General features: G+C 41.8%; 2 protein-coding genes across 4 annotated transcripts; one reads left to right on the top strand and one right to left on the bottom strand.

Moving 5' to 3' along the window:
- Positions 1–348: 348 nt before the first annotated feature.
- Positions 349–3,028, top strand: LOC150045852 (isopentenyl-diphosphate delta-isomerase 2-like). Its single transcript, XM_090318699.1, has 4 exons — positions 349–490; positions 948–1,040; positions 1,910–2,040; positions 2,714–3,028. Exons 1-4 carry the CDS (start codon positions 349–351, stop codon positions 3,026–3,028), a joined length of 681 nt encoding a protein of 226 aa, XP_090174825.1.
- Positions 3,029–5,858: 2,830 nt separating this feature from the next.
- Positions 5,859–24,435, bottom strand: Gtpbp4 (GTP binding protein 4). Of its 3 annotated transcripts, none has more exons than XM_090318799.1 (17): positions 24,340–24,435; positions 22,047–22,217; positions 21,317–21,420; positions 21,096–21,232; positions 20,029–20,129; positions 19,508–19,600; positions 18,621–18,812; positions 18,158–18,223; positions 15,181–15,270; positions 13,789–13,899; positions 13,151–13,225; positions 12,473–12,524; positions 11,168–11,268; positions 9,046–9,243; positions 8,176–8,241; positions 7,579–7,722; positions 5,859–6,558 (listed from the first exon to the last, which is right to left on the bottom strand). In XM_090318799.1, the coding sequence occupies exons 1-17, from the start codon at positions 24,385–24,387 to the stop codon at positions 6,406–6,408; spliced, it is 1,902 nt and encodes a 633-aa protein (XP_090174925.1). In that variant the 5' UTR covers positions 24,388–24,435; the 3' UTR covers positions 5,859–6,405. The 3 variants fall into 3 exon arrangements, with proteins under 3 accessions (XP_090174925.1, XP_090174926.1, XP_090174927.1); XM_090318800.1 differs by lacking the exon at positions 24,340–24,435 and adding an exon at positions 23,688–23,777; XM_090318801.1 differs by lacking the exons at positions 22,047–22,217; positions 24,340–24,435 and adding an exon at positions 22,021–22,038.
- Between the last annotated feature and the right edge of the window lie 283 nt (positions 24,436–24,718).

Below are 24,718 nucleotides of genomic sequence, written 5' to 3'. Positions count from 1 at the left end.
GTAACCAAATACAGACAGCACAGCAGTCTTATCCATTGATGAATTTAAACAGTAAGGCTCCTCTTTAGCTTCATGGCAAGAATAATTCCCAACGCCCGTGGGATGATAAAGGTCAGAAACATGCTCTAAGCTTCTGGAAGAACCAAGGAACTTAAAGCAAGCTTTAAGCTTTCACCAAAACTAAATGGCTTATAATGATAGATCCAATCATGTTCAAACAAACACTCACGTGTTTCTCCATGTGTGCAGTTTCCATTGTCGATGTGGGAAGAGTTTGGCTCCGTTTTCTTTTCTGCTTTGCACTGGAAAAGCAGAGGGTGCATCTTCAGCTGATCTGAGTTTGCAGGTATGGCTGTAGTAGGCACAGCTCACCTTGATGAACTGCAGAGAAAACGGCTGGAGGAGATGTGCATCATTATTGATGACCACGATCGAGTCATAGGATGTGAGACCAAGATGAACTGCCACTTGAATGAAAACATCGCAAAGGGTGAGCAAGAAAGAGGATCTTAAGAACAATGTAGTCTCTCGCTTGCTGCAGCTGCTTTGAAATGCTTTGCTGGAAACCTAGGGGCTGAGAGTCACTTTACTGTATTATCAATGCCCCAGCTAGTTCTAGGGTAAGGGACCACTGGGTCACTCATCGCCTTGCTGGTATACCAACACTAGTAGAGGCAGCATCAGGACTCTTGGATTGGGCCACACAACATCCTAGAGCTGAGTCTGGATTAGGATTAGTCACTTCTATTTTTCTTCCTTCTTTCCTCCCGCATCCCCCTGGCTTTCTTTTCCCCCCTCTTCCTAAGTGATTAGTACCTGACACAGAAAGATGCCAGTTACTGCATAGTATTGCTCTAGATAGGATAATGAGGGAGGAGAAGGAAAGCATGTATGCAGACTCCAAACTGACCTCTGTTCTAAATGAACTCATGTGCACCCATTTGCAGGGCTCAGGCACCGAAGCTTCAGTGTGCTCCTCTTCAACATGGAAGACCAGCTCTTAGTGCAGGAAAGATCAGATTCTAAGTACACATATGCAGGTGAGTTAACCTAGGTGAAATCTAAAGGAACACTGACTTGTCCTCTGAGCTTTGGGATGCAACTGAGTTATTAAACCCATCAGAGCTCTCTTTCAGCTAAACTTTCCCACTCCAACTGAAATTCAGAAAAGACATTCAGTTACCAATATTTTACACTTGAAATTGCATCAGTGACTTTTGTGGATCTACTTGTCTTAATAACACCACAAATAGCCAAGCATAATACTGTGAAGCTGTAATTCCAGTACCCAAGAGGGGAAGGTGAAAAGATTTTTAGTTTCACATTAGCAAGAGCTCTACTGTCACCGTCTTGAGAAATTTAAATAAAATATAAAATATAAAAAGAAGCATAAGTTGGTGCTCATGGCTCATGCGTATAACCCTGGGTACTCAGGAGCTTGAGCTCTAAGCTCTGAGGTTTGAAGCCAATGTGGGTAAGAAAGTCTGTGAAACTTTCTCTGTAGTTAACCAGCAAAAAAAGCAAGTGTAGCTATGAGCCAAGTGAAAGGGTGCTTGCCTTGAGCAAAAAAGCTCAGGGAAAGTGATCTGTTCCTGACTTTAAGCCCCAGAATGGGCACCAAAATACTTTTTTCAATTAACAAAATAATAAAAAAATGATAAAAAGCTGTAGAAAAAACTCAACAAAAGGATCAATGAAAAGACTACAGCTCAAAAAAATAACATATTAGTGTAGATAGTACTAATAGTAAGTATTGGCCAATAAATTGAAGCTTGGATGACACATCACAAGTACACCTACCATTTCCTACTCCATCTCCTAAGCAATGGCTAGAAAGGAAATTGCTTAGCTTAGAAGAAAATTCCCAACAGACATCAGTTCATGGTGTGTGGGTTTGTTTGTTTTCCAGGGTATTTTTCAGATTCCTGTTCTGGTCACCCACTCTACAACCCTGAGGAACTGGAGGACAAGGATGATCTAGGGATCAGGAGGGCAGCTCTGAGACGTCTGAAGGCAGAGCTGGGGATTCCTCCAGAGCAGGTACACCCCGGCCCCCAGGAGATAAATAGGAGAAACACAGGCCAAGACCCCGTTTACACGCGTCCACTGCACCTGCCACCCACTCCTAGCCCCTACCTGGCAACGGGAACCACACTCTTCATCCAAACGAGACAACTTAGACAGTGGCAGATGGGAGACCTTGTTATTCCCCCCCTGGTGCACCGGACAGGCTGGGAACCAAGTCACTAAAATAGAGACAGAGCCTCGCTTTCCCATCACTATCTGGTTAACACCAATGTGTCTGTTTAGTCTTCTGTGCTCTGTGTTCTCATTATTCTCACTGTGTGTGAAAAAAGAAACAATCCCAGACAGAAGTGAACCTCTTCAATGCCAAGTGCCCAGTGTTTTGTTCAAGGTTAAGTACTGTGTGGCACTCAGTGGGAACACTGCCTACAGTTAATAAGTAGTTTTATCCACGGGTTACCATTTACAAGTTGTTTTTATTTCTTTTTGTCAGTCCTTGTGCCACTTGAGCCACAACACCACTTCCGGCTTTTTCTGTGCACGTGGTACCTAGGAGTCAATCAAACCTAGGGTTCCATGCATGCTAAGCATGCACTCTACACTACACCACACTCCTAGCCCATGCTTTGTTTTTTCAGTAAGCAAAATATTCTATGACTGAGTTAACACTGAATTTATTTCTATACAGATTTCCATAAAGGACATAATTTTTATAACTCGGAAGCACCTTAAGGTTCAATCAGATCCTATCTGGGGAGAACATGAAATCGGCTACATTCTGTTTGTGCGGAAAAACCTCACAGTGAACCCAGATTCCAGAGAAGTCAAAAACTACCGTTACCTGAGCCGGAAGGAGATGGAGGAGCTGCTGGCCAAGGGAGCTCAGGGGAAGGAGAAGGTTACGCCATGGTTCGTGGACATGGCAGACTTCCTGTTCAAGATGTGGGATTCGCTGGCTGATGTGTCTCCTTTCATAGATCATGTCAAGATACATGCATCGTGAAGTGAGGGGGAGGAACTTGTCTCTATGCAGACAATCCTCCCTTGAGGGTAGTTACAGAATCTGATCGCAGAAACCCTTTAATCCCTTCCTCTAGGCTAAGCTTCAACTACTTAATCGTACCTAATTGCAACTCTTATTTTCCTTCACCTGCAGTTTGTTTTTTTTCTCCTGCTGCTTGTACAATATACCCAAATCATTTCTGCTGGTGCATTCCTCTTTCCCTATGTCCTGCCCATTCCAGGTGCAGACACAGGTTCATAGCAGGACTGAGTATCCAGGTGATTCTACCTATTGCCTTCAGACCACTTCTTACAGAATTACTTCATTTAATATGTCTAGTATATATATCTAATATATACAAATGGAGAGGAACTCTGTCCTTTGCAATCAGTTCAATAAGTTCCACAAAAACAAACTATTGGTTAAAATTAACTTTACAATTGCTTCCTGTTTCTTTATATATTAGCTAGTGGTGACTTACAACACCAAATGAAGTTTTGGGGTTTGGTAAACACAAAAACACAATTTTCTTCAAGACAGAATCTTTTCCCTAATATTTTATCATGCATACATGTATTAAAATGTCCATTGTCTATGATTCATAATCTTCATTATGGAACATATACTCAATTGCTAAAGGTGAAGGTCTAGAAGAGTGAAATTTTAATTCATTAGTTTCTCTATAAACTATTGCAACTAATGAAATTCACTTGGCAGTTGGCTAGTCTGAGCTTTTTTACTGAAGCACTCTACTACCACTTTTAGCCACAGCACTAATTCCAGTGTCCTGGTTGTCAATTGGAGACAAGACTCTTGGACTTTCCTGTGCAGGGCTGGATTTGAACCACAATCCTTAGCTCTCAGCCTCCTGAGTAGGTAGGATTACCAGCATATGGTAGCAAAATATTCTTATTACAATGCTTATCAAATGTTTTTCCTTGTGGATTTTGCTCATTTAGTTTAAATAAAATTTCAATTGAAAATTGTGTAATGCTTCTCTGAGAATTTCCTGGTCTACTATTTTTGCATGAAAAAGACTTTAACCACATATGTGAGTTTTATGATTGAATTAATCCAGTCACAATAAATGGTTCTCTTTGTTAGAACTCAGTTCTGTTCTTTTTTTTGGCCAGTCCTGGGCTTGGACTCAGAACCTAAGCACTGTCCTTGGTCTTTTTCTCAAGGTTAAGAGCTCTCCCACTTAAGCCTCAGCACCATTTCTGGCTTTTTTCTATGTATGTGGTACTGAGGAATCGAACCCAGGTCTTCGTGCATGCTAGGCAAGCACTCTACCACTAGGCCAAACTCCCAGCCCTCAGCTGTTCTTTTCCCTGTCCCTGTCTTGATGTAATTGACTGGACAAATCTACAAGTCATTTCATCTTTTTTGGCTCATCTTGTAGTTTATACCAACTATTTTCCTCCACATTATTACTACTATTATTGTGGCCAGGAGTTTGGTCTAGTGGTAGAGTGCTTGCCTAGCATGCACGAAGGTTTGGGTTCAATTCTTCGGTAGCACATACATAGAAAAAGCCAGATGTGGTATCGTGGCTCAAGGGGTAGAGCGCTACTCTTGATTAAAGCCCAATACAGTGCTCAGGCCCCGAGTTCAAGCCCAGCACTGGGTGGGGGGAGGTAGTAAAAAAGGATTCCAGGAAAGGAGCTGGGGGGAGGAGTCTGTGAGGATGGGACAGCCCAGTGCAGGGGTGGGAAGGATCTGGCCTGATGGGAGCAGATTGCTGGGGGTGAGGTGTTGGGTTGAACCTGATAGAGCAAACTTGAGTGTGTGTTAACCTAGACAGAGAGGAAGACTACGTAGATAGAAACACTGTACCAAATGCCAGGCCACTGAGTTTCCATCCTTGGATTCAAGGGGGAAGTAGGAGAGTGGGGCAGAAGGCAGACTGACCCTCACCCCATCTGAGTCATGACAATAAGGCTGCTGAAAGGAAACTTCCAAGCGGTTCAAGGAAGGGAAGAGGGTTGAGAGGGAGAGACCAAATCTCCAACCTTCCAAGATGGGAGTTGGACAGAGCAAAACCGATTATGGAGGGAGAAGAGATTATATAGGGGGAAGTAGTTAGAGGATGAGAAAATGATCTGGGGGCCTCCCATTGCCACCACGCATGCCAGTTGCCTGGAGAGAAACAAGAGAAGGGGCCATTTCTGACAGGCAGACCCAACAACATACACCTTACAATGCTATCCATATAAACTGAAAACAGACTACTCTGGGGCAGCTTGTGTAAAAGCGGCTAGGTCATTCTATGTTTATTGAATACATAGTTTTTGGCAATAGTCTATGTCACATTCAATTGTTGTAATAATTTAGGCAATTTATGGGGCCGGGAGTGTGACCCAGTGGTAGAGTGCTTGCCTAGCATGCATGAAGACCTGGGTTCCATTCCTCGGTACCACAAACACAGAAAAAGGCAGAAGTGGTGTTGTGGCTCACGAAGCAGAGTGCTAGCCTTGAGAAAGCTCAAAGACAGTGCCCAAGCCCTGAGTTCAAGCCCCAGGATTAACCAAAAGGAAAAAAAAAAAAGAAAATTTATTCCTCTCCCCCACTACCACCAAATATTTTTTTTCTTTTTTCTTTTCCAATACCGAGGCTTGAACTCAGGCCCGGGCACTGTCCTTAGACACATTTTGCTCAAAGCTAACGCCCTGCCACTTTAGCCACAACGCCACTTCTAGCTCTTTTTGTGTATGTGGTTCTGGGGAATTAAACCCAGGGCTTCTTGCATGCTAGACGGGCAATATATGGTTTCTTCCTTTTACATTTGGTCAAGACAACAGCAATGGATGACTGAATCAGAAGAGAAGTAAGTAAAGTGAGCCTATTTTCATCCGAAGATTTATTTTGGATAAAATAACTGTAGATTACAATGGTACATTGCATAACTGAAGAGAGTGTTCTAACAGCAGCGTCTGACACACTTACATATACATGCGCTCCCAAGTATGCCAGCTGAGGCTGGCAGGCTTCTTCCTGTGCCTGCCAAACCTAGATGTTTTAGTCACAAAAAGTTTCATACGCGATGAACCAAAGCTACCCTTTGCTCCATCAAAAGCAACTTAGCCACACCGATAATCCCAACAGTTCCACAAACCGGAAGGAGCAAGCACTTCATTTAGTGCAGAAGCACTGCCTTCTCAAACACTTGCAATATATTCAGAAATTTCCCACACCCATCCAGGGTTAAAGAAGTTGGTTCTTTTTTCCCCCCCAGAAAAGCAACAAGTCCATTTTAGTTTACTTCCATGGTTCATTTCAGTTAATAGAGGTTGATTCTAATTTTTAAAATCATATCATTCAAAACCAGTAAAAAAGACTGCAACAGTCTAGCCAAACCATGTAAACCCAAAAGGACACTATCTCCTGTCCTTTTTCCCAGCTTTCCTCTTCCCTGAGAGTAAGTGCTTGGGTTTCATATCAAACACGTGTCTATCTGCCTCTCCTTTCTTCCCCAAGCGATTCATCTTCTTCTGAGCATTCTTCATCATAGTCTTGGCTTTTTTAACCATCTACAAAGATGAAAACACAAAGGTAATAGTGAAAACCACACTTCCACTGTGTATTTTAATTAGAAGTTATTTGTCTTAATGGATCAGGTCTGTTCTGAAGAGATCCAGTAAGTCTCAAGTCAGTTTTCCTTCAAGTGCACCATAATGCAATACAATCTATCAATATCTCAAAGAACAAGAACATTTCAAACTACATTACAGAACTATCTGTTCTAACTCCTTAGGTAAATAAAATTCAGACTCATGAGCAAATACTACTCATATCTTATTGACAAGTGGCAACAATAAAATTTTATTGGTCACACTTGCAGTCTCAGTACTCAGGAGGCTACAGGATTGAGAGTTTGAGGCCAGCCTACACTATACTCTGAGACTCCATCTCAAAAAAAAAACATTTCCAGATGAAAATGGAAGTGTGGAAGTGGCACTGGGGAAGAGACTGCTTCCTACTTCATACAATCATGTATATATACACACTTTCTCCTATGTCCAAAATTTCAAAATGCAATTAATTTCTTAAAAAGATATTACAATACAAGAGACCATGTCTGTAAAAAGACAACACAAATGGCGATAATGATCCAAGCTACAAATGAGGGGAAAAAATACCTACTCATGTGAAGACAAGCATCTGTTTGATCAAATAGTATCCTTGGGCTGGTTCCTCATGGCTGGTTGTTGTGACTGAGGCCTTCTGGTGCTGAGAGAAGCCACTTCCTAGCCCTCCCCTAAAGCAACCACAGCCTAAGCTCAGACTGGTGATACTTGAGACTATATTTGTGGATTTTATTTTTAACGTTTGTTTATCTTCCAAAATATAACACTACTAAAGAATGGTCCACCTAGGGCACTGTGCAAGGGCACTTAACTGTTCCCTGGAAGGGTGCCACAAAATGGAGGGACAGAACAGATCCAAACCTCTGCTATAAGCAGGAGCTACAAACAACTGCCAGACTGAGCCTGTTTGTAATAAGCAATGGGCACTCATAATTGCTTGTATTATACATCATAAGGACTAACCTTGACATCTCGAAGACCAGACACATCACGTGGAGTTCGAGAACAACTTCGGCTCCGGGATATAGAAGAGGGTGGAACAGAGTCTTCGCGCTTTCTTTTTCTGGTGACACTTCGAGATCTTCTTGCCTGAACTGCATAATGGGCCTACATGTATGAAAAAGAAAGCTCAATGCAGAAACACACATAAAATGAGAAGACATGAGAAACACAAGTAAAATAAGAAAACATGTCTTCAAAATGTCAATAATTCCACAGTGAAGGACTTGAATGATAATGAAGTATATGCAATTTTAAACAATGAACTCAGAAATTTGAGATCAAAAGAGTTGGGATAGCTGGGAAAAGAACGACAAAAGGGGGTGAAAATAAGCAAGATGCTTTGTATGTATATTAACATGTTAGATTAAAATGCTTTTATAAAACATTTAAAGGCAATAAAAACCAATAAACTTAAGGAAAAAAAGACTACAGTATAACATGTAAGTCCTCTGGGGGCATCATAAAGAGAAGACATGATTAAAATTACCCAATGAGATTTCCCAGAATATGCCCCCCTTGTTTTTAGACTATATTTGAACCCACCCCACAGACACTTACATCTTCTTTATTGTCCACGTCAACACCAAGTCCACGCATCTCATTCTCCAAATCTGTCTGCTGAATCTGAAAAAGAAAAAACAACAACAAAAAAAACCCTTAGCTTTTTCATTGTTTCTTTGAAATAAGGTCTTGCTATAGGCTGGGATGTCCTGGAACCAGCTATCTTCCTGTCTCATCTTCTCAAAAAGCAGTCACATAGAAATGAGAGTGAGGGGAAGGTGACAGTGTTGGGACAGAAATGGACCCCTTACATGACCTAAGTAACTGTAGCCCCTCCTATATCACACCTTTATAATAACAACAAAAGCACTCTTCCCAAACTTCTCTCCCTTCAAAACCATTCCTTTTCCTCAAGTAAACTATAACTTATTTCCCCCAAGGAAGCTCACACAAATTAAAAAGAAAAAAAAAATACACGAGGCATTGTAGAGCATGCTTACAATCCCAGTACTGGGAGGCAGAGGGAGGATGACTTGTTCTTTAAAGCCACCTCTGGCTTCAAAGAATTGGAGGCCAGCCTGGGCACATAGCAGGACTACCTCAAAACGTCAAAAAACTTAAACCTAATCTTCCCATCATGTTTGTCTTGGAGATGGACATCAAGACATTTTCTGTCATTTTAAGCTATACAAGTGCAAAATGATTGAATTCACTGATACTAGTGCCGAACTGGAAGGTGAACTCGCCAGGAAAGACCACAATACTCCAGACAGAAAGTTCAAATCAAGCTGGAAGTCAATAAACACCAACAGAGTATGTAAACTATAATAGCCAAAAACGGGATAAAAGTTATATTTAGAAATGATTTAAGACAAGAACACGCTTTGAAACGGAAGTTTTTAAACTCTACAACAACAGGAAACTTGCCTTCTTAGCAGTTCGAGGCATCCTGGGCCCCTGTGTATTCTTTTCTTTGGACTGGAGAATTTTCAACTTCCTCTTTTCTCTTATTTGTTTTGCCAATTCTCGAATTTCCATCATTTCCTCATCTTCACTTTCAGACTCACTGTCATACTCCCCAGCAGCTGTTTTCAGTTCTTCTTCCTTTTCTAACTCTTCCAGTTTCTTTTTAAAAAAAGAGTCATAATTAAACACTTACAAAGGACAACTTCTAAACAGGTTGGCCGTGTGTTTATGGAAAGGATGTATCTCCTACATCCTGGAAGACACAATAGAGCACACCTTAGAACATAGCAGAGCCTCTGTAAACAAAAGGGACACTAACCTACACAGAGCTTGTTAATGTCAATACATGCCAAACCCTTCATCCTTCAGGAACACAAATGTGTACTTCCCTAGTGCCCCCAAAACTGCAAGTAGATAACTTTTACAGTGCCCCAATTTATTTAATACCCAAACATAATCTCACCAGCTACAAAGTCAGTAGGATAAAAATGCTTGTGTGTGTATATACAGGTTTGGGGTCTTAAACACAGGGCCTGAGCAGTGTCACTGAACTTTTATGTTCAAGCCTGGTTCTCTAACATGTGATCTACAGCTTCACTTCTGGCATTTTAGTGGTTAATTGGAGATAAGGGTCTCATGGATTTTTTCAGCCTGGGTTAACTTTAAACCATGATCCTCGTATTTCCTGAGTAGTCAGAATTTTTAAATGTGAGCTAACAACAGCTAGCAAAAATGATAAGTTTAAAGTATGTGCATATGTACTATATTCTAACAATATGGACAAATGCTGGACAACAGACAGATTGTGCCCCGTGTGCTGAGCATGGAGACCACTGAGAATTAAAGCTGGGAGAGAACTGGCCTATTTCCCATAGGCCACAGAGTCTTATGCTGAGGAAATATGATGATGTGACACAGAGGAGATAAATGCATGATGCAGAGCTGAAGAGTTTAACAAAAGTAAATGACATGATCACCCATGCCTGGAGGACAATCTTATATACTAAAAAAAAGCAAATAGAGAGAAAGAGAGAATGAGGCAGAAGGATGGTGGTGATGGATCAAGGCTCCAGTCAAGAATGGATCCAAGAACAGGCAGATTCTTGGCCCATAATTAATTCCCTTCTCTTAGACTGGAAGGGTCAGTGGGCTGCAGTAAAACTGGAGATCATTTCATAACTGTGTCAATTTTTTTATAAAATAATGTGGTGCTAGGTTGTAAGTTCGGCCTAGTGGTAGACTGCTTGCCTAGCATGCACGAGGACCGGGGTTCAATTCCTTGGTACCACATACATAGAAGGAAAAAAAAAAAAACATCAGAGATGGTGCTGTGGCTCAAGTGGCAGAGCTCTAGCCTTGAGAAAGTCCAAGCCAAGGAATAGTGCCCACGCTCTGAGTTCAAGGCCCAAAACTGGCAAACAAATAATGTGGTGCCAACCTGTTGGACTAGCAGAAGGAAACCTGGGCAGGACGTCAAAAAAGGTTTATTAGAAGAATCCTAACTAGTGAGAGGATCTACCCCATTGCACCGATGCCAGTGGGACTGATGCTGTGTATTACATATTAGTATGAGGACCACAGATATCTCCAAGGCTAGGTAGGGAAAAGGAGGTAGTGGCACAAGTGAAAGACAGGGTAGTGACAGAGGATCTCTCACAGAGAGTAGAACAGATCTCAGTTAGTGTTGAAAATAAGTGGGGAGGGGAGGGGAGTTTGGCCTAGTGCTTGTGCAGCATGCACAAAGACCCGGATTTGATTCCTTGATACCACGTACATGAAAAAGCCTGAAGTGGTGCTGTGAGTCATGTGGCAGAGTGCTAGCCTTGAGGAAAACTCAAGGACAGTGTTCAGGCCCTGAGTTCAAACCCCAGGACTGGCAAAAAAAAAAAAAAGGAAAAGAAAAAGAAAAAAAAAAAAAAAACAAAGAAAAGAGGCGGGGAAACTGGAGATATGGCTCACTTAGCAGAATACTACATATGTGAACAAGAGTACAGGCTAAGAATGGAAAGGGGAAACGTAAGTCAGCAAAAGGCTGTGCCTGTATCTTTAGTAGCTGTAAAAATAAATTACAAGTAATACAGACCTTCATGATTGCAGGGTCGATATAATCAGCAACGTTATGTCCCTCCCAGATCTCGGGTATCTTATCATACTTCTCAGATGAATTCATTAAATCCCAGTATTCTAAAGTTAAAAACAAAAGTTCATGATAGTTTCTAGTATTCTCAAATGTCACGTGCCCAAACTGAGTTACAACTTAATATACATTATTCTCAACGCTGCATAAGGTTATTAGTAAAAACATCACAAACATTCAATGCCCAACATAATTCCTTCATATTAAACCAACAGAGGGGGGCCAGGAGTGTGGCCTAGTGGTAGAGTGCTCAGCAGTCAGGAAGGCTTGTGTTTGATTCCTCAGTACCACAGACACAAAAAAGCCAGAAATGACGCTGTGGTTCAAGTGGCAGAGCACTAGCCTTGGACAAAAAAGTGTCTAAGGGCTGGGTGCAGTGGTTCATGCCTGTAATCCTAGCTACTCAGAAGGCTGAGATCTGAGGACTGCTGTTCAAAGCCAGCTAGCCCAGAAGGAAAGAGCTCAGGGACAACACCCAGGCCTAGGAGTAGGGCGGTAGCCTTGAGCTGAAGAGCTCAGGGACAGTGCCCAGACCAGAGTTCCAGCCCCATAACCAACAAAAAAGGGGGGTGGGGGAAAGGTGAGTGGGCAGGAGTTTGGCCTAGTGGTAGAGTGCTTGCCTAGCATGCTCAAAGACCCGGGGTTCGATTCCACAGTACCGCAAACATAGGGAAAAAAAAAAGCTGGAAGTGGTGCTCTAGTGGTAGAGCACTAGCTTAGCTTTGAGGCACTGAGTTCAAGTCCCAGGACTGGCAAAAAAAAAAAAAAAAAAGTGTCCAAGATAGTACCCAGGCCCTGAGTGCAAGCCCCAGGACTGTCCCCCCCACCAAAAAAAAATAAGGGCTGGGAATGTGGCTTAGCAGTAAAGTACCTGCCAACCATGTATGAGGTCTGGATTTGAATCCTTCGTATCACATCAACAAAAAATAAGATTAATTAAAATCAACAGAAAATGGTCTGAACGACATTTAACAAAGCTCAATCAACATATAACTATACTCTCCAAGAACTCAAAACCTAACAAATATGCCAGAATCTGAGGGAGACAGGTGGGGTTGGGACACAAGGGATGAGACTGGTGGAGCAATAGGCAAGATGCGTTACAACGGACATGTTGAATTAAAATCCCATTGTACAACTAAAGATGATTTTTAAAAATAAACACTGAAACACAAAAAGTAAAAAAGTCCTTTCTGAAACAGTTCAGATTAAACTGGCTTTGTACAATACTTATAACTTTGTAGTGCTTACTTTGAAGATCTAAAACATAGTCATCTCCCATTTCCAGCTCAAGATCTCGTTCCTGCAATGGGGGAAAATGTTTTTTTAAATTAGATCTAAAAGCTGGAAAAGACAAGATACACTACACAGGACTTAAGATGCCCATACCCAATGACACCAAAGGAAGAGGGAAAAACCAAGATCCCAACAGAGGGAAGAGATGGTGTTACTATCAATGTTCAGAGTTAAACCTGTTGTTCTAGGGAAGACTAGAGGGCCCTTAGTATGTCTAACATTTATAAATCTGTAGACTAGATCAATAATGTTCAGTATTATGAAAGCAATAAAAAAATGATTGTGACATTAGCTAAGTATAACTAGGCTAATACTGAAAACTTTATGTAAAAACATAACCTCAATAAATTTCTTTTTAGTTACCTTTATTAATTTCTTTCAGTATCTACTGGATTTATTTCTATGTCAATTAGGAAAGCTGTCTTTGGGCTACATACGTAACATATTTTATTTATTAAAAACTACCATCAATTAAAAAGCACCATGCAACCGGAGACTTTGGTCAGAGACTATGTTCTAGAACCATACAGGGCCTGGTCTTGAACACACCCAACTTGTCTTCTGTGCCAGGACCCAGTCGATGGGGACTGCTCCCCTCCCCCAGCAAACTCAGAGCAAGGTAAAACAACACACCCTTTTCTTCTTGGGCTCAACTTCCATTCTTTTCCTGCGTGCCACTATTCCTTCTGGGATGAAAGGAGGCCTCTCCTACCAAGACATAGGAAATACGTGAAATGCTGTGATGAATGTAAAAATAACCAACCAAATAACCAACAAATCCTGTCCAAATAAAATCATATCCAAGCTCAGGAAAAAAATACGATCCTCTTCCTCTCCCCAACTAGCTCTATTGCCAGTATAAATAAATTAAATGTAACTGGTAAATGGAGACGCAGGTTTCACCTAGCCTCTCCTTTCTTCAGTCTTTACCATATCCATACATCATCTTACTTTAAGAAACTGAAGCGTATAATATTCATCTGTGAACATATGAACTAGATTTGCAATCCTAAGAACAGTTACGGGGCCATTTACTGGCAATACAAGAATTGATCTTTATCTTTCTTCCCTTCTCTCCTGGTGCATGTGAAGCAAGCACTGTAACCCAGCTCTCTGGTTTATATGTTGTTTTTCTCAGAAGGGTTTTATTAACTTTTCCACAGCTGGCCTCAATCACATTATCTTTCCACTGATGCCAAGAGAAAGTGCTAGAATTACTGGCATGAACCACACCTGCCTGCAGTAAGTCTACTCTGCAGAGGATAGCTTACCTTATCATCTCTCTTGTTTGGTAGAGCTAAATGCAATCTGTTCAGCACCTCGTTCACTTTATTTCCTTTCATTTTGGTTTCCACTCGATGAGCTAAAAGTCTGTCACAAGCCTAATGAAGTATAAAGACAAGGCACACAGTCATAAAGACACACTACACCAGCTTCCGGCCACACATTCCAAGGCAGAATCAGGTCAGCTTAACTTGGAACGTTAAGTGTGCATTTCTCCTCAACAAGTAACCATGCTGAACAAGACTTCTCTAAGAAAGATCAACTCTTTGTAGGACAAAGGCCAATCCAAGACAAAATACTGAGGACTACAGTGCCCAGGTCCCATGCTAGGCCTCACGCCCAAGATTAGAGACCCTACTTGCAGAGTGAAGACTTGAGAGTTGTCTCCCTGTCCTTCCTTACCTCATACTCCTGTAAGATAATGGTTAACTGGAGCAACTAATGGCTTTCAGGTAAAAATAATATAGAGGAATAGAAAATAAAGACAGCATGCGAAACAGAAGTCAGCCTTCTCCAAGGTGTTGCTGCCTTTCAGACTACTTCTTTCCTTCTATTTCTGAACAGGTTCCACAACTCTTCTATAGCTGCTATAGATGTATCAGAAGTCATAAGAGGCCGGGAGTATGCCTAGTGGTAGAGTAGTGCATGCCTAGCACGCACGAAGCCTTGGGTTCAATTCCTTGCTATCACATACACAAAAAGCCAGAAGTGGTACTGTAGCTCAAGTGGTAGAGTGCTAGCCTTGAGAAAGCCCAAGGACAGTGCCCAGGCACTGAGTTCAAGTCCCAGGACTGGCAAAAATAAATAAAATAAAAAAATAAATAAATTAGAAAAGCCACAAGTCTTTTAAGTCTAGTTTTTACAGTGAGAATTACTAAGTACAATTGGCTTTCCTTATCCATAAGGGCTACATCCATGGATATAAACATTCACAGATCAAATTTATTTGAAGAAAAAACTTGCCACACAAACTCTTCTGTTATTTTCTCAACAATACAGTACAGCAAAAATCTGCACATCATTGACATGTTAGGTATTACTATATGATTTAAAGCAGGTAGATGTATGCACCAAAGATATATAAAATCATTATATCATTTTAATATAAAAACTATAGCTCCTGCAGATTTTGGCATCCATAGACTTACAAGGAAGAAGTAGCCTTTGAAGCAGTAACTGTTTCTCTCTAAATGCCACTGGGTGGAACAGGGCCTAAGTGTTCTCGGTATCTGATTCTTCTTAGAGCGTAACACAGTCCTATCTGGCTACATGTTTTGAATAATAGTAGCTACTAAAATTAAAACGATTTGCCCCATTATCTTTTCCATAACAAAAACCAATAAAAAGATTGCTATTTGATTTAAATAATATTGACTGACCTCAGTCTTAACTTGAATAACACCTTCCTCAGTCAGGGTGCTGGTCTCAATCACAGGGAATCCTTCAGCTTTCAAGTCTATAAATATTTTCTGGGAATACAAAGGAAAAACGAAATATGAATTACTGTTTTCCAGTACCTTATGGAACTGCAATGTTCTGTAAACTGAAATTTCAAGGATGAATTGTTTGGGCCAGGAGTTTGGCTGAGTTATAAGAGTGCTTGCCTAGCACACATGAAGACTCATGTTTGATTCCTTGGTACCACAATACATAAAAAAAGCCAGTAGAGTGCTAGCCTTGAGAAAGCCCAAGGACAGTACTTAGGCACTAAGTTCAAGGCCCAGAACTGGCAAAAGAAAGAAAGAAAAAAAAAAAAGAATATCTCTGACATTTTTAATTATTGAAGAACAGACATCAGAAATTATTTTTCCCTATAATTTTCTGCGATTAAAAAATAAATAATTAACAAGTCGGGTACTGGCGGCTCACACCAGCAATCCTAGCTACTCAGGAGGCTGAGATCTGAGGACTGCAGTTCAAAGCCAGCCCAGGCAGGAAGGTCCATGAGACTCTCCTTTCCAATTAACCACCAGAAAACTGGAAGTGGCACTGTGGGTCAAAGTGGTAGAGTGCTAGTCTTTTCTTTTCGTCAGTCCTGGGGCTTTAATTCAGGGCCTGAGCACTGTCCTTGGGCTTTTCCAAGGCTAGTGTAGAGTACTAGCCTTGAACTTTTTAGAAAAGCTCAGGGACGGTGCACAGGCCCAGTTCAAGTCCAATGATGGACAAAATCTAGTTGGAAGTATCAAATCAGATTACAGTCAAGTAAATTCGGAACCTCTATGATGCATTTTATACCGTCTAATTTTGTAAAAACAGAAATTCAGACAGGGTCTTGGTCATTTTTTCTCTTTCTGAGACCATACCTCCTTACATGGCCCACAAATCATGCTGTGGTACAAGATGGCTCTGAGGTCTTCAGCTCCCTGCCCCCACCTCCTAAGCATTAGGATTTCAGCCTCACATCACCAGGATTAGCTACGAACAGCTAAAAATGCCCTCAATGCTATTTCTTACTTCAAACCTTCTACAGCACAACAGAATCACTTAGGAAAAAAACAGCACTTATACATCGAGAAACAAAGGACTTGGTTTGTGTGCTCTTTAATGCCCTTTTATACCTAACCACAAATATGATCCTACTTCAGAGATAGGTACTGAAGCTACTCATAAACAAGGTCTACTTCCATTACTACAGGAATCGAAACAGTGGTTCAGTGAAAACTAGGGCCGGAGCACCAATTATGCCATCTAGCAACATATTACCAAGGAGTTAGCTGGTCCCTGGGCCTACTTGTGCATGAGCTATCATCCAATGATAACAGGTCATGTTAAATGGTCTATTAATGAAGCACAGGCTCTAAAAGGAAGTGTCAACTGAATACTAATATGGCATGCAACACGTATTTGCTTTCAAATGTCCTAAAATCTCAATAACCGTTAACACAGGCATTGCCTCCACTAGACAGGTAAGGGCAGAGAAGCTGAGCAAGAAGTTGACCTCACTTTACTACCACAGGGCTGGACAGTGCCTGATGCTGTAGGCGTCCCTTCCTTTTACTAAGTGGGGCTCAAAAGGATTACCCTAATCTCCCCCATACCCGTGCCCACAGCTGGTAAGTGGACAAATTGGCACCTGAGTCAGTCTAACCTCAAGGCTAGAGCCCTCTGACCACAACTTGTTTTCTACCTCCCTTGTGGTGCTACTCACTCTCTTCTCAATTCTCACATACTTTATAGACTGAAAAACTGAGATTACTTAAAAATACAAATTATTAAGTAAGAGCTCAATTTCCTAACATCCATGTTCAGGTAACTGGTAACTTAAAAGAATGTGCTACAATGTTCTGAGAAAAGTTTTTTTTTTTTTTTAATGTGTTTGTTGAGATAGGGCTTTACTAATGTTTCACCCAGATTGAATTCATTCTCACAATCTTCCTGTCTCAGTTTCCCAAATGCCAAGATTACAGGTGTATACCACCTCACTCACCAAGTACAACTGTTTAATATGCTAATCCTTATCAAGTATTATATATTCAAACAGAAGGAGACAGTGAGCAGAGGGTAACAGTCTCCTGCCACTTCAGGACTTTCTACTTTCACTTGGATTGATGAAGAACATTCCAGAAGATATAGTTGAACTCTTTGCTGTTCCAGTGTAGTGGTTCTCAGATCTCAAGTATACATCAATGGTCTGAAAGACCTGTTCAAAATAAAATCAGACTGCCACCAAATCCTGAGGTTTCTGAGTAAGTGGTCAGACTCAGCGCTCAAGAACTCACATTTCTGACAAGTTACCAAGTAAAGATCATGAAATGATGTTTGTCCAGGGCCAGTGTGACACTGGTGCCCACCAAAGCATTTATCTTGAAAACTGCCTGCTAAATCAGGTTGTGGGGTCAAGTCAAATTGGTTTGAAAAATTACAACACTGCATGACTTGCAGAGTGTTAAGATACTACAGCTCCCTGTTTCGGAAAGCCCAGCCTTACAAGAACCTACAGACCAACCCTCAGATTCCATCCTCAATCATTCTTTTCCCAAACTCATATAACTATAAAATCACTTACTTGGATAACAAATACCTACTCTAATGAGAACATTATTCAAGGATATTATTCAGTATATCTCCGCAGATACAAAGCACAACTCCATATACTTGGCATCCTTTCCTAAGCAATCACTATTCTCTGAAGGTTAATTATACCACCCCATCAAACACAGACATTTCCAGAGTCAACAATGGGTAGCAACCTGTTTCAGGTTTTTATGTCAGTCATTAACCAAAAAAGGATGTGATGCCAACCTAGTCTAATACTGTCAAAACTCCTAATCATTGTCATCGGTTAGAATTCAGGATTATTAACTTTAAAAATATATATGCATATAAAACAATAATCTACATACGTATATAATTTACCTGATCATCTTCAGAAAGTTCAGCTATTCGCTTCACGTCACACTTGTTTGCTACAACTATAAGAGGCTAACAAGAAAAAAAAAATTATTTTCAGAGAAATGTATTTTATCCTCCCCTGATCTGTGCTTCTTTTTTCTGCAACTTCATTTAAAAGATCAACTACAGGGCCGGGAGTTTGGCCTAGTGGAAGAGTGCTTGCCTAGCATGCATGAAGACCCGGGTTTGATTCCTTGGTACCACATACATAGCAAAAAGCCGAAGTGGTGCTAAGGCTCAAGTGGTAGAGTGCTAGCCTCGAGAAAGTCCAAGTACAGTGCTCAAGCCCTGAGTCCAAGCCCAGGACTGACAAAAGTCTCACGTTCAACTAAAAGTTCATTACTATCTAGTTCTGGCATCCATAGCAGAATCTTGCAACGTAACAGGGAGCTACCATGTAAGCTAAAATATTAGTTACCACACTTACTTTGTTGATAAAGAGAGGTCTGATGTTCTGGAAGAGTTCTAACTGCTCCTTTAAACCGTGTCCGCACTGCTCAGACAAGTCCATCACGTAAAGCACTGCAGCTCGGAGGTGGGCCAAGGCTGTGATAGCCTGCATTTCAATGGTGTTCCGATCCTCCAAAGGGTGATCCAGAATGCCTGGGGTATCTACTACCTAACAACAGGACTCATCACTCCAGAGTGCACTTGTTCACACATGGCCTATCCGACAAGTCACTCTGCTACAGCAAACCACACCTGACAATACCAGGAGGTAAAATACGATCTTTGGAATTGACCTTGTTGACAAATAAACTAGTACTAAAAAACTTTTTTTCTCACACTAACTGAAGTTGGGAAGGGAAAAAGTTTGTCAATGACTGTGAGAAAAATAACTCCACTTTCCATTAGTGACTGACACAATTGGTAAACGCTGTTGGGTCTTAAGCATTATGTTCTCCATTATTTATAAAATTAAATTGTGAAAATAGATGGTTTCATGCTTTGAGACAGTACACATCACTTTAATGACTAAAATGATAGAGGAAAAGAGGCTAAGGAAATGGAATCATAGCAGAGAAAAATCCATACTGGCAGCTCCTTATTATTTCTATATATGTGAACTACCCTTAGACATCTCCAAAGCCCAGGTGAACTTTCCTTATCATATATAGTACAGAAATTTCAAATTCCTGGTGATGCCAGAGAATCTATGTTCCCCACCCGCTCAGACTTCCCCCTAGGGGATGCCGCTCATGGCTGACACTTTACTAAGCAGTACTATATGGTGGACATATATTGCACTTCTTTAGAAATTATCACATTTCCTGAAACAGAAACCTGTTCTAGTTTTAAACATAAAACTCTCACCTGCCAACGAAGATACTTATAATCCATGTGCCCAACAAACAGAGATTTGGTGGTAAATGCGTAAGGCTGGACATCCACATCTGCTCTTGTAACCTTGAAACAAAATTCTTTGATGAAGAAAATGCCATGTATTATTTCCTCTCAAACTGGCACATATATATATATATATTCAAGACCAGTTTTCGCTAAGCATGATAGTATAAGCACCTATGGTCCCAACTATGGAAAGCATGAAGCAGGAGGACCGTTAGATCAGGGCTAGCCTTAGATAGCAATAGCTCAGTGGTAGATCACTTTGCTAGCTGCAGGTTCAATCCTTAGTACCATATGATTAGATAGGTAAATACATGTAGGAAGGCAGGGAAGACAGGAAGGAGACAAAAGAAGAAAGGAAGGCTTCTGTTATAGCATGCTGAATCAAGCTTCAGACAAGGTAAATATTCCTGAGAACAACTGCGTGCTCCCTACATCTCAAAGTAAGAATTTCTGACCTAATCAGTGTAAAATAAATGCAGGCCTACCTTATTGATGAAACTGGACTTTCCAACATTTGGGTATCCACACAAAAGCAGAGTCCTTGTATTTGGATCAATGGTTGGCAAACGAGATAAATGTTGGCGTACTAGGAAAATGTTTTAAATTGAAAAATTAAAATTCACTATTTGCTTGAATGTTTTCTAATTTAGTTATGCTCCAGATTTATGGTTCTATTAATTGCATTTCACTTTTTTATAATGGTAAAGTGTTGAAGAAAATATACATGAATGAAAAAGGAAACAACAGCAGAGACTAATACTTATAGCTAAATTTCCTAAATGTGGCCATACCACAATCATATTTTTAGGCATGCCACAGATATTCTGATTCCAGGAGTCAATGGTGAGGCCCAACCACAAGGCTGAGAAGGTAGATTCTCAGATGATTCTTGTTATGTGAGATTATTTGGATGATCACGTATTTTGAAACACACACACCCTAGGCCTTGGGGCTACAACATGGGCCATTCTCATTAATGAGCTCATCTACAGGCAAACATTTGTAAAGTACCCATGCACCATGAAATCTCTTAGGAAATACTCAAGCAGGAAGGCAAAACTGAACAAAATCAAAGAAGGTGTGTATTTACATAGAACTCTGCAATGCAAAAATTGTACTCTAAAACAGGTATTGGTAGCTCACGCCTATAATCCTAGCTACTCAGGAGGCTGAGGTCTGAGGAACAAGGTTCAAATCAGCCAGGGCACAAAAGGACCTGAGACTCTTATCTCCAATTAACAGCCAGAAAACTGGAAGTGGAGCTGTGGTTCAAGGGGTAGGGCAGCAGGCCTTGAGCTGGAGAGCTCAGGGACAATGCTTAGGCCCAGAGTTCAAGTCCTATGACTGACCAAAAAAAAGTCAATAGGTAAAATTCCAAGTCATTTTTTTGTGTGTGTTTTTCTCAATGTTTTCCCAAGATTAATCTCTATGCCTTACCTCTTCAGTACTAAATATGTACATACAGTACATATTTCCTGAAGTTCTGCACAAGGATCATTTACTTAAGAAAAACACATTAGAAATCTGGTCTGCTTGACTATAAAACAAATACCTTGTTCCAAATACTCCAAACTCTGTTTCTGTCTCTTGATGATGGTGCACATTCGCCCCAGGGCAGCACGCTTCAGTTGTTTGCAGCGGTATAGAGAATCGCCATATTTCATGAGCCGCACATAATCTTTAGCAACACTAAAAAAAATTTAAAAATATCTAGGTCTTCTTTTTCATTTTTGATAGGACCATAAAAGATACTATGTTAAGAAAATACCTTACTTGTCCACTAAATTTTTGGCGATATTTATTTGTCCCAGGGCCAACTTGTAATGATCCTTATCATAGAGAATGTTCATCAGATCTGCGTAAAATGGATGGATGTCCTATAATGAAAAAACAGCAGTCATTTTGGTTCAACAGATTCCTATACTTTTGTAAAAAAAAAAAAAAAAAAATGATTTCTATGCTCTCTTCAACCTGCAGCTTCATCAGAGTCCTCTCTTGACCAATGATCCTGCTGATTTACTTCTCTAGGAAAATAGAAGATAACAGCAGCATACCAAGCAACAGTGGCTCATGCTTATAATCCTAACTACTCAGGAGGCTGAGATCTGAGGATCAAGGTTTGAAGTCAGCCTGGGCAGGAAAGTCTGTGAGACTCATCTCCAATTAACTACAAAAAAGCCAGAAGTAGAGCTTTAGTTTAAGTGGCACAGCCCTTAATGAATCAATTGGAAAAAAAAAAAAAAAAGAGCTCAGGGATATCACTCAGAGCCTGAGTTCAAGCCCTAGAACTAGCGTACATGTACACTGAACAAAACCAGAACTAAAAAGGGCTGGAAATAACAGTTTGGCAGTACAACACATGCCCCAGGTCCTAAGTTCAATTCCCAATACTACAAAAACATTAACTATGTACTTCAAGTCCTAACCAAGTAAGCTGGCCCTATTTGAGAGCTTACACTGACTTATATTTACTTAACCATCTGTGTCCCTCAGAGTCACATACATCCAATTTGGGGAAATCCGTTAATATCTGTGACAGTCTATCATGGTAATTCTGTTGAGTAAATTTGACTTTTCTCATATAAAAATGTCTTATGCGATGGATTTGGTAATGTTTATGAATAACTGTTGGAGTCTTCCGTTGAGTCTTTGATAATGTGAGATCAATGAAGTCCTGCAATAGAAAAAAAAAAATGACACAATTCAAATGTCTAGTTTCCATCCACTTACTTAAAACATTCTTAAAACACTAATATCTAGTAGTACTACACACCTTAAACTAGAAAATTTACTTTTTCTAACTGAAACATTCAGTTTTAATACACTTATCTGGAACTAGTGCTGTGGCTCAAGTGGTAGAGCAATAGCCTAGAGTTGAAGGGACAGCACTTAACCCCCCCCCCAAAAAAAAGAGAGAGAGAGGGAGGGGGATGAAAAAGAAACACTTATCTAATGGCTGTTAAAATACATTTACTGGCTGGGAGTTTAGACTAGTGGTAAGAGTGCTTGCCTAGCATGCATGAAGACCTAGGTTCGATTCCTTGGTACCACATACATAGAAAATAAAAAAGCCAGAAGTGGTGCTGAGGCTCAAGTGGTAGAGCCCTAGCCTTGAGAAAGTAGAAGGACAGTGCTCAGGCCCTGAGCCCAAGCCCAGGACTGGCAAAAAAAAAAAAAAATAATAATAATAATACATTTACCACAAACTTCCAAATACTTAAGAATATCCTAATCAATACAAGTATAAATCAGAAAATACAATCCTACAATCTAATGCATAGCCTTAGTTTAAATAATTTGATGAAATGATGAATAAAATTAAAAGCCACTATTCAAAATTTCTGAGTACATAAGGCAACTGATGACTTGAAAGATTTCTGCATGCATTCCCCAATGGTACCTGCTTCTTTTTAACAAGAACTCCATCCCTTGCTTTCTTAACCCCACATACCTAATCATTTAAACTTACTTGAATTTGGCTAGGTGCAGGTGGCTCATACCTATCATCAATTCTACCTACTCAGGAAGCTGAAATCTGAGGATCATGGTTTAATTACCAGTCAGGGCAGAAAGGTCCATAAGACTCTCATATGTAATTAACCACAAAAGCCATAGGTGGAGCTGTGGCTAAAGTGATAAAATGCTGACCCTGAGCACAAGAGCTCAGGGAAAGCACCTAGACACAGAGTTCAATTCCCAGAACCACTAGAATTTCCACTGAACACAATACTGGCCATTTTCTACTAATGAGACTATTCAGGTGCTGAAGACAAAAACAATAAACAAGGCACGGTCTCTCCAAAGAACACAGGATTAAGTGCCATTAAAACAGTAAACAAGTGATTGCAATACAACTGGTGTTCCTATCTCCATCAGTAAACATTAGAGCTCTTCCACTTGTGTACCAAAAAGTTTTCAGTGACATAATGCTTGTATAGAACTTACACAAATCCTGCCACATGCGTAATACAGAAGTGTCACAAGGGCTTCTGACTCGTGGTTTGGTTCAAGACACGGATGTGGAATCCCTTGGTAGTGACAGCTATTCCTGGTGTAACAATTTCCTCACTTCTAGTTTGTTTTACCTGTTTCTATCCCTCTAGCAGGCAGCATTTCATCGTAAGCACTTTTAAACCCACACTACCTGGCACACACACAACCGTCACTCAGTAACTTTCACAACCAGCCGTGTCCTACACCGAACTCATCTTGTTCCTTGCTTCAGCCGAGGTGGTCCAAATGTATTCCCACAAGCTCTACCAACCATTCCTAGGAGCCCAGGAGCTCTGCTTCGGGTTATAAAACGGTGTTTGTGGACTACGACGGAGACGGGGAGGACCTGCTTCCTCCCAAACGCCGCAGGCCGGCGACACGGGGAACCGCCTTCTGCGTCAGCCTGGCCGCGCGGAACCTCGCCACCCCGGAACACTCCGGTGTCAGAGGGGACGAGCCGACTCGGGATCCCAGGCCGAGGCCTCGCTCACGCCGGCCCGCTGCCCCGCCCCGCCGGCCCCCGCGGGCTGCCCTCCGCGCACGCCGGGGGACCCCGCCCGCCCGCCCAGCCCCCTCCGCATGTCCCCAGCCTCCTCGGGGGCCACACACGCCCCGGGGGCCCCCGGGTGTGGGGTGGGGTGGCGGGATTCAGAGAGTGGGGCCGGCGACGTGTGACCCGGACAGAGGGCGGAACGGCAAGGAGGCCCCGGGAAGGCGCCTCCCTGCCCAACCGACCTGACCAAGAGCCAGGGTGCGCTGCGGGGACCCCCCCGTCCCGCCCCCCGCCTCTCACAGCCCGCTACCTTAGCGGACGGCACCACCGTAATCTTCTTGAAGTTGTAGTGCGCCATGCCGCCGGCCAGCTCCACGCGGAGCCGCGGAGACCGGATTTCCGCTGCGGGAGGAGGGCGGGACTTCCGGCGTCGCGCGTGAGCTGGGATTTCGGCAGTCTGGCGTGAGCCTCGCGCGTCACTTCCGGGAAGTCTCTTTCCCACAGCGTCCCCGCCCGGTCGGAAGGTGAACTCGGAGCGGCTCCGCCTGGAGACCGGCTGAGCTCGGTCGTGTGGGGAGAGCCCCGGCGGCGCCCCGGGAGCCCCGGCGCGGCGGGACGCGGAAGTGGTAGACAGGAAGTGGTGGAGAGCGGGGCGGAGGCTGGCCGGCCTGCGGCTTTCGCTGCGCGTG

This window comes from Megascapheus bottae, chromosome 26 (assembly GCF_031878675.1).
Source record: "Megascapheus bottae isolate mThoBot1 chromosome 26, mThoBot2.hap1, whole genome shotgun sequence".
Classification (NCBI taxonomy): domain Eukaryota; kingdom Metazoa; phylum Chordata; class Mammalia; order Rodentia; family Geomyidae; genus Megascapheus; species Megascapheus bottae.
This window is presented reverse-complemented; position numbering and strand designations above follow the sequence as displayed.

Excerpts from the sequence above, each read along its gene's own strand:
- Gtpbp4 (XM_090318799.1), bottom strand. The coding sequence starts at position 24,387 with ATGGCGCACTACAACTTCAAGAAGATTACGGTGGTGCCGTCCGCTAAG. Across the intron at positions 21,421-22,046 it reads CGGATTTCCCCAAATTGGAT|GACATCCATCCATTTTACGC; the intron begins GTATGTGACTCT and ends TTTTCATTATAG. Across the intron at positions 13,900-15,180 it reads TTATTCAAGTTAAGACTGAG|GCTTGTGACAGACTTTTAGC; the intron begins GTCAGTCAATAT and ends ATACTTCATTAG.
- LOC150045852 (XM_090318699.1), top strand. The coding sequence starts at position 349 with ATGGCTGTAGTAGGCACAGCTCACCTTGATGAACTGCAGAGAAAACGG. Across the intron at positions 491-947 it reads GAATGAAAACATCGCAAAGG|GGCTCAGGCACCGAAGCTTC; the intron begins GTGAGCAAGAAA and ends ACCCATTTGCAG. Across the intron at positions 2,041-2,713 it reads TGGGGATTCCTCCAGAGCAG|ATTTCCATAAAGGACATAAT; the intron begins GTACACCCCGGC and ends ATTTCTATACAG.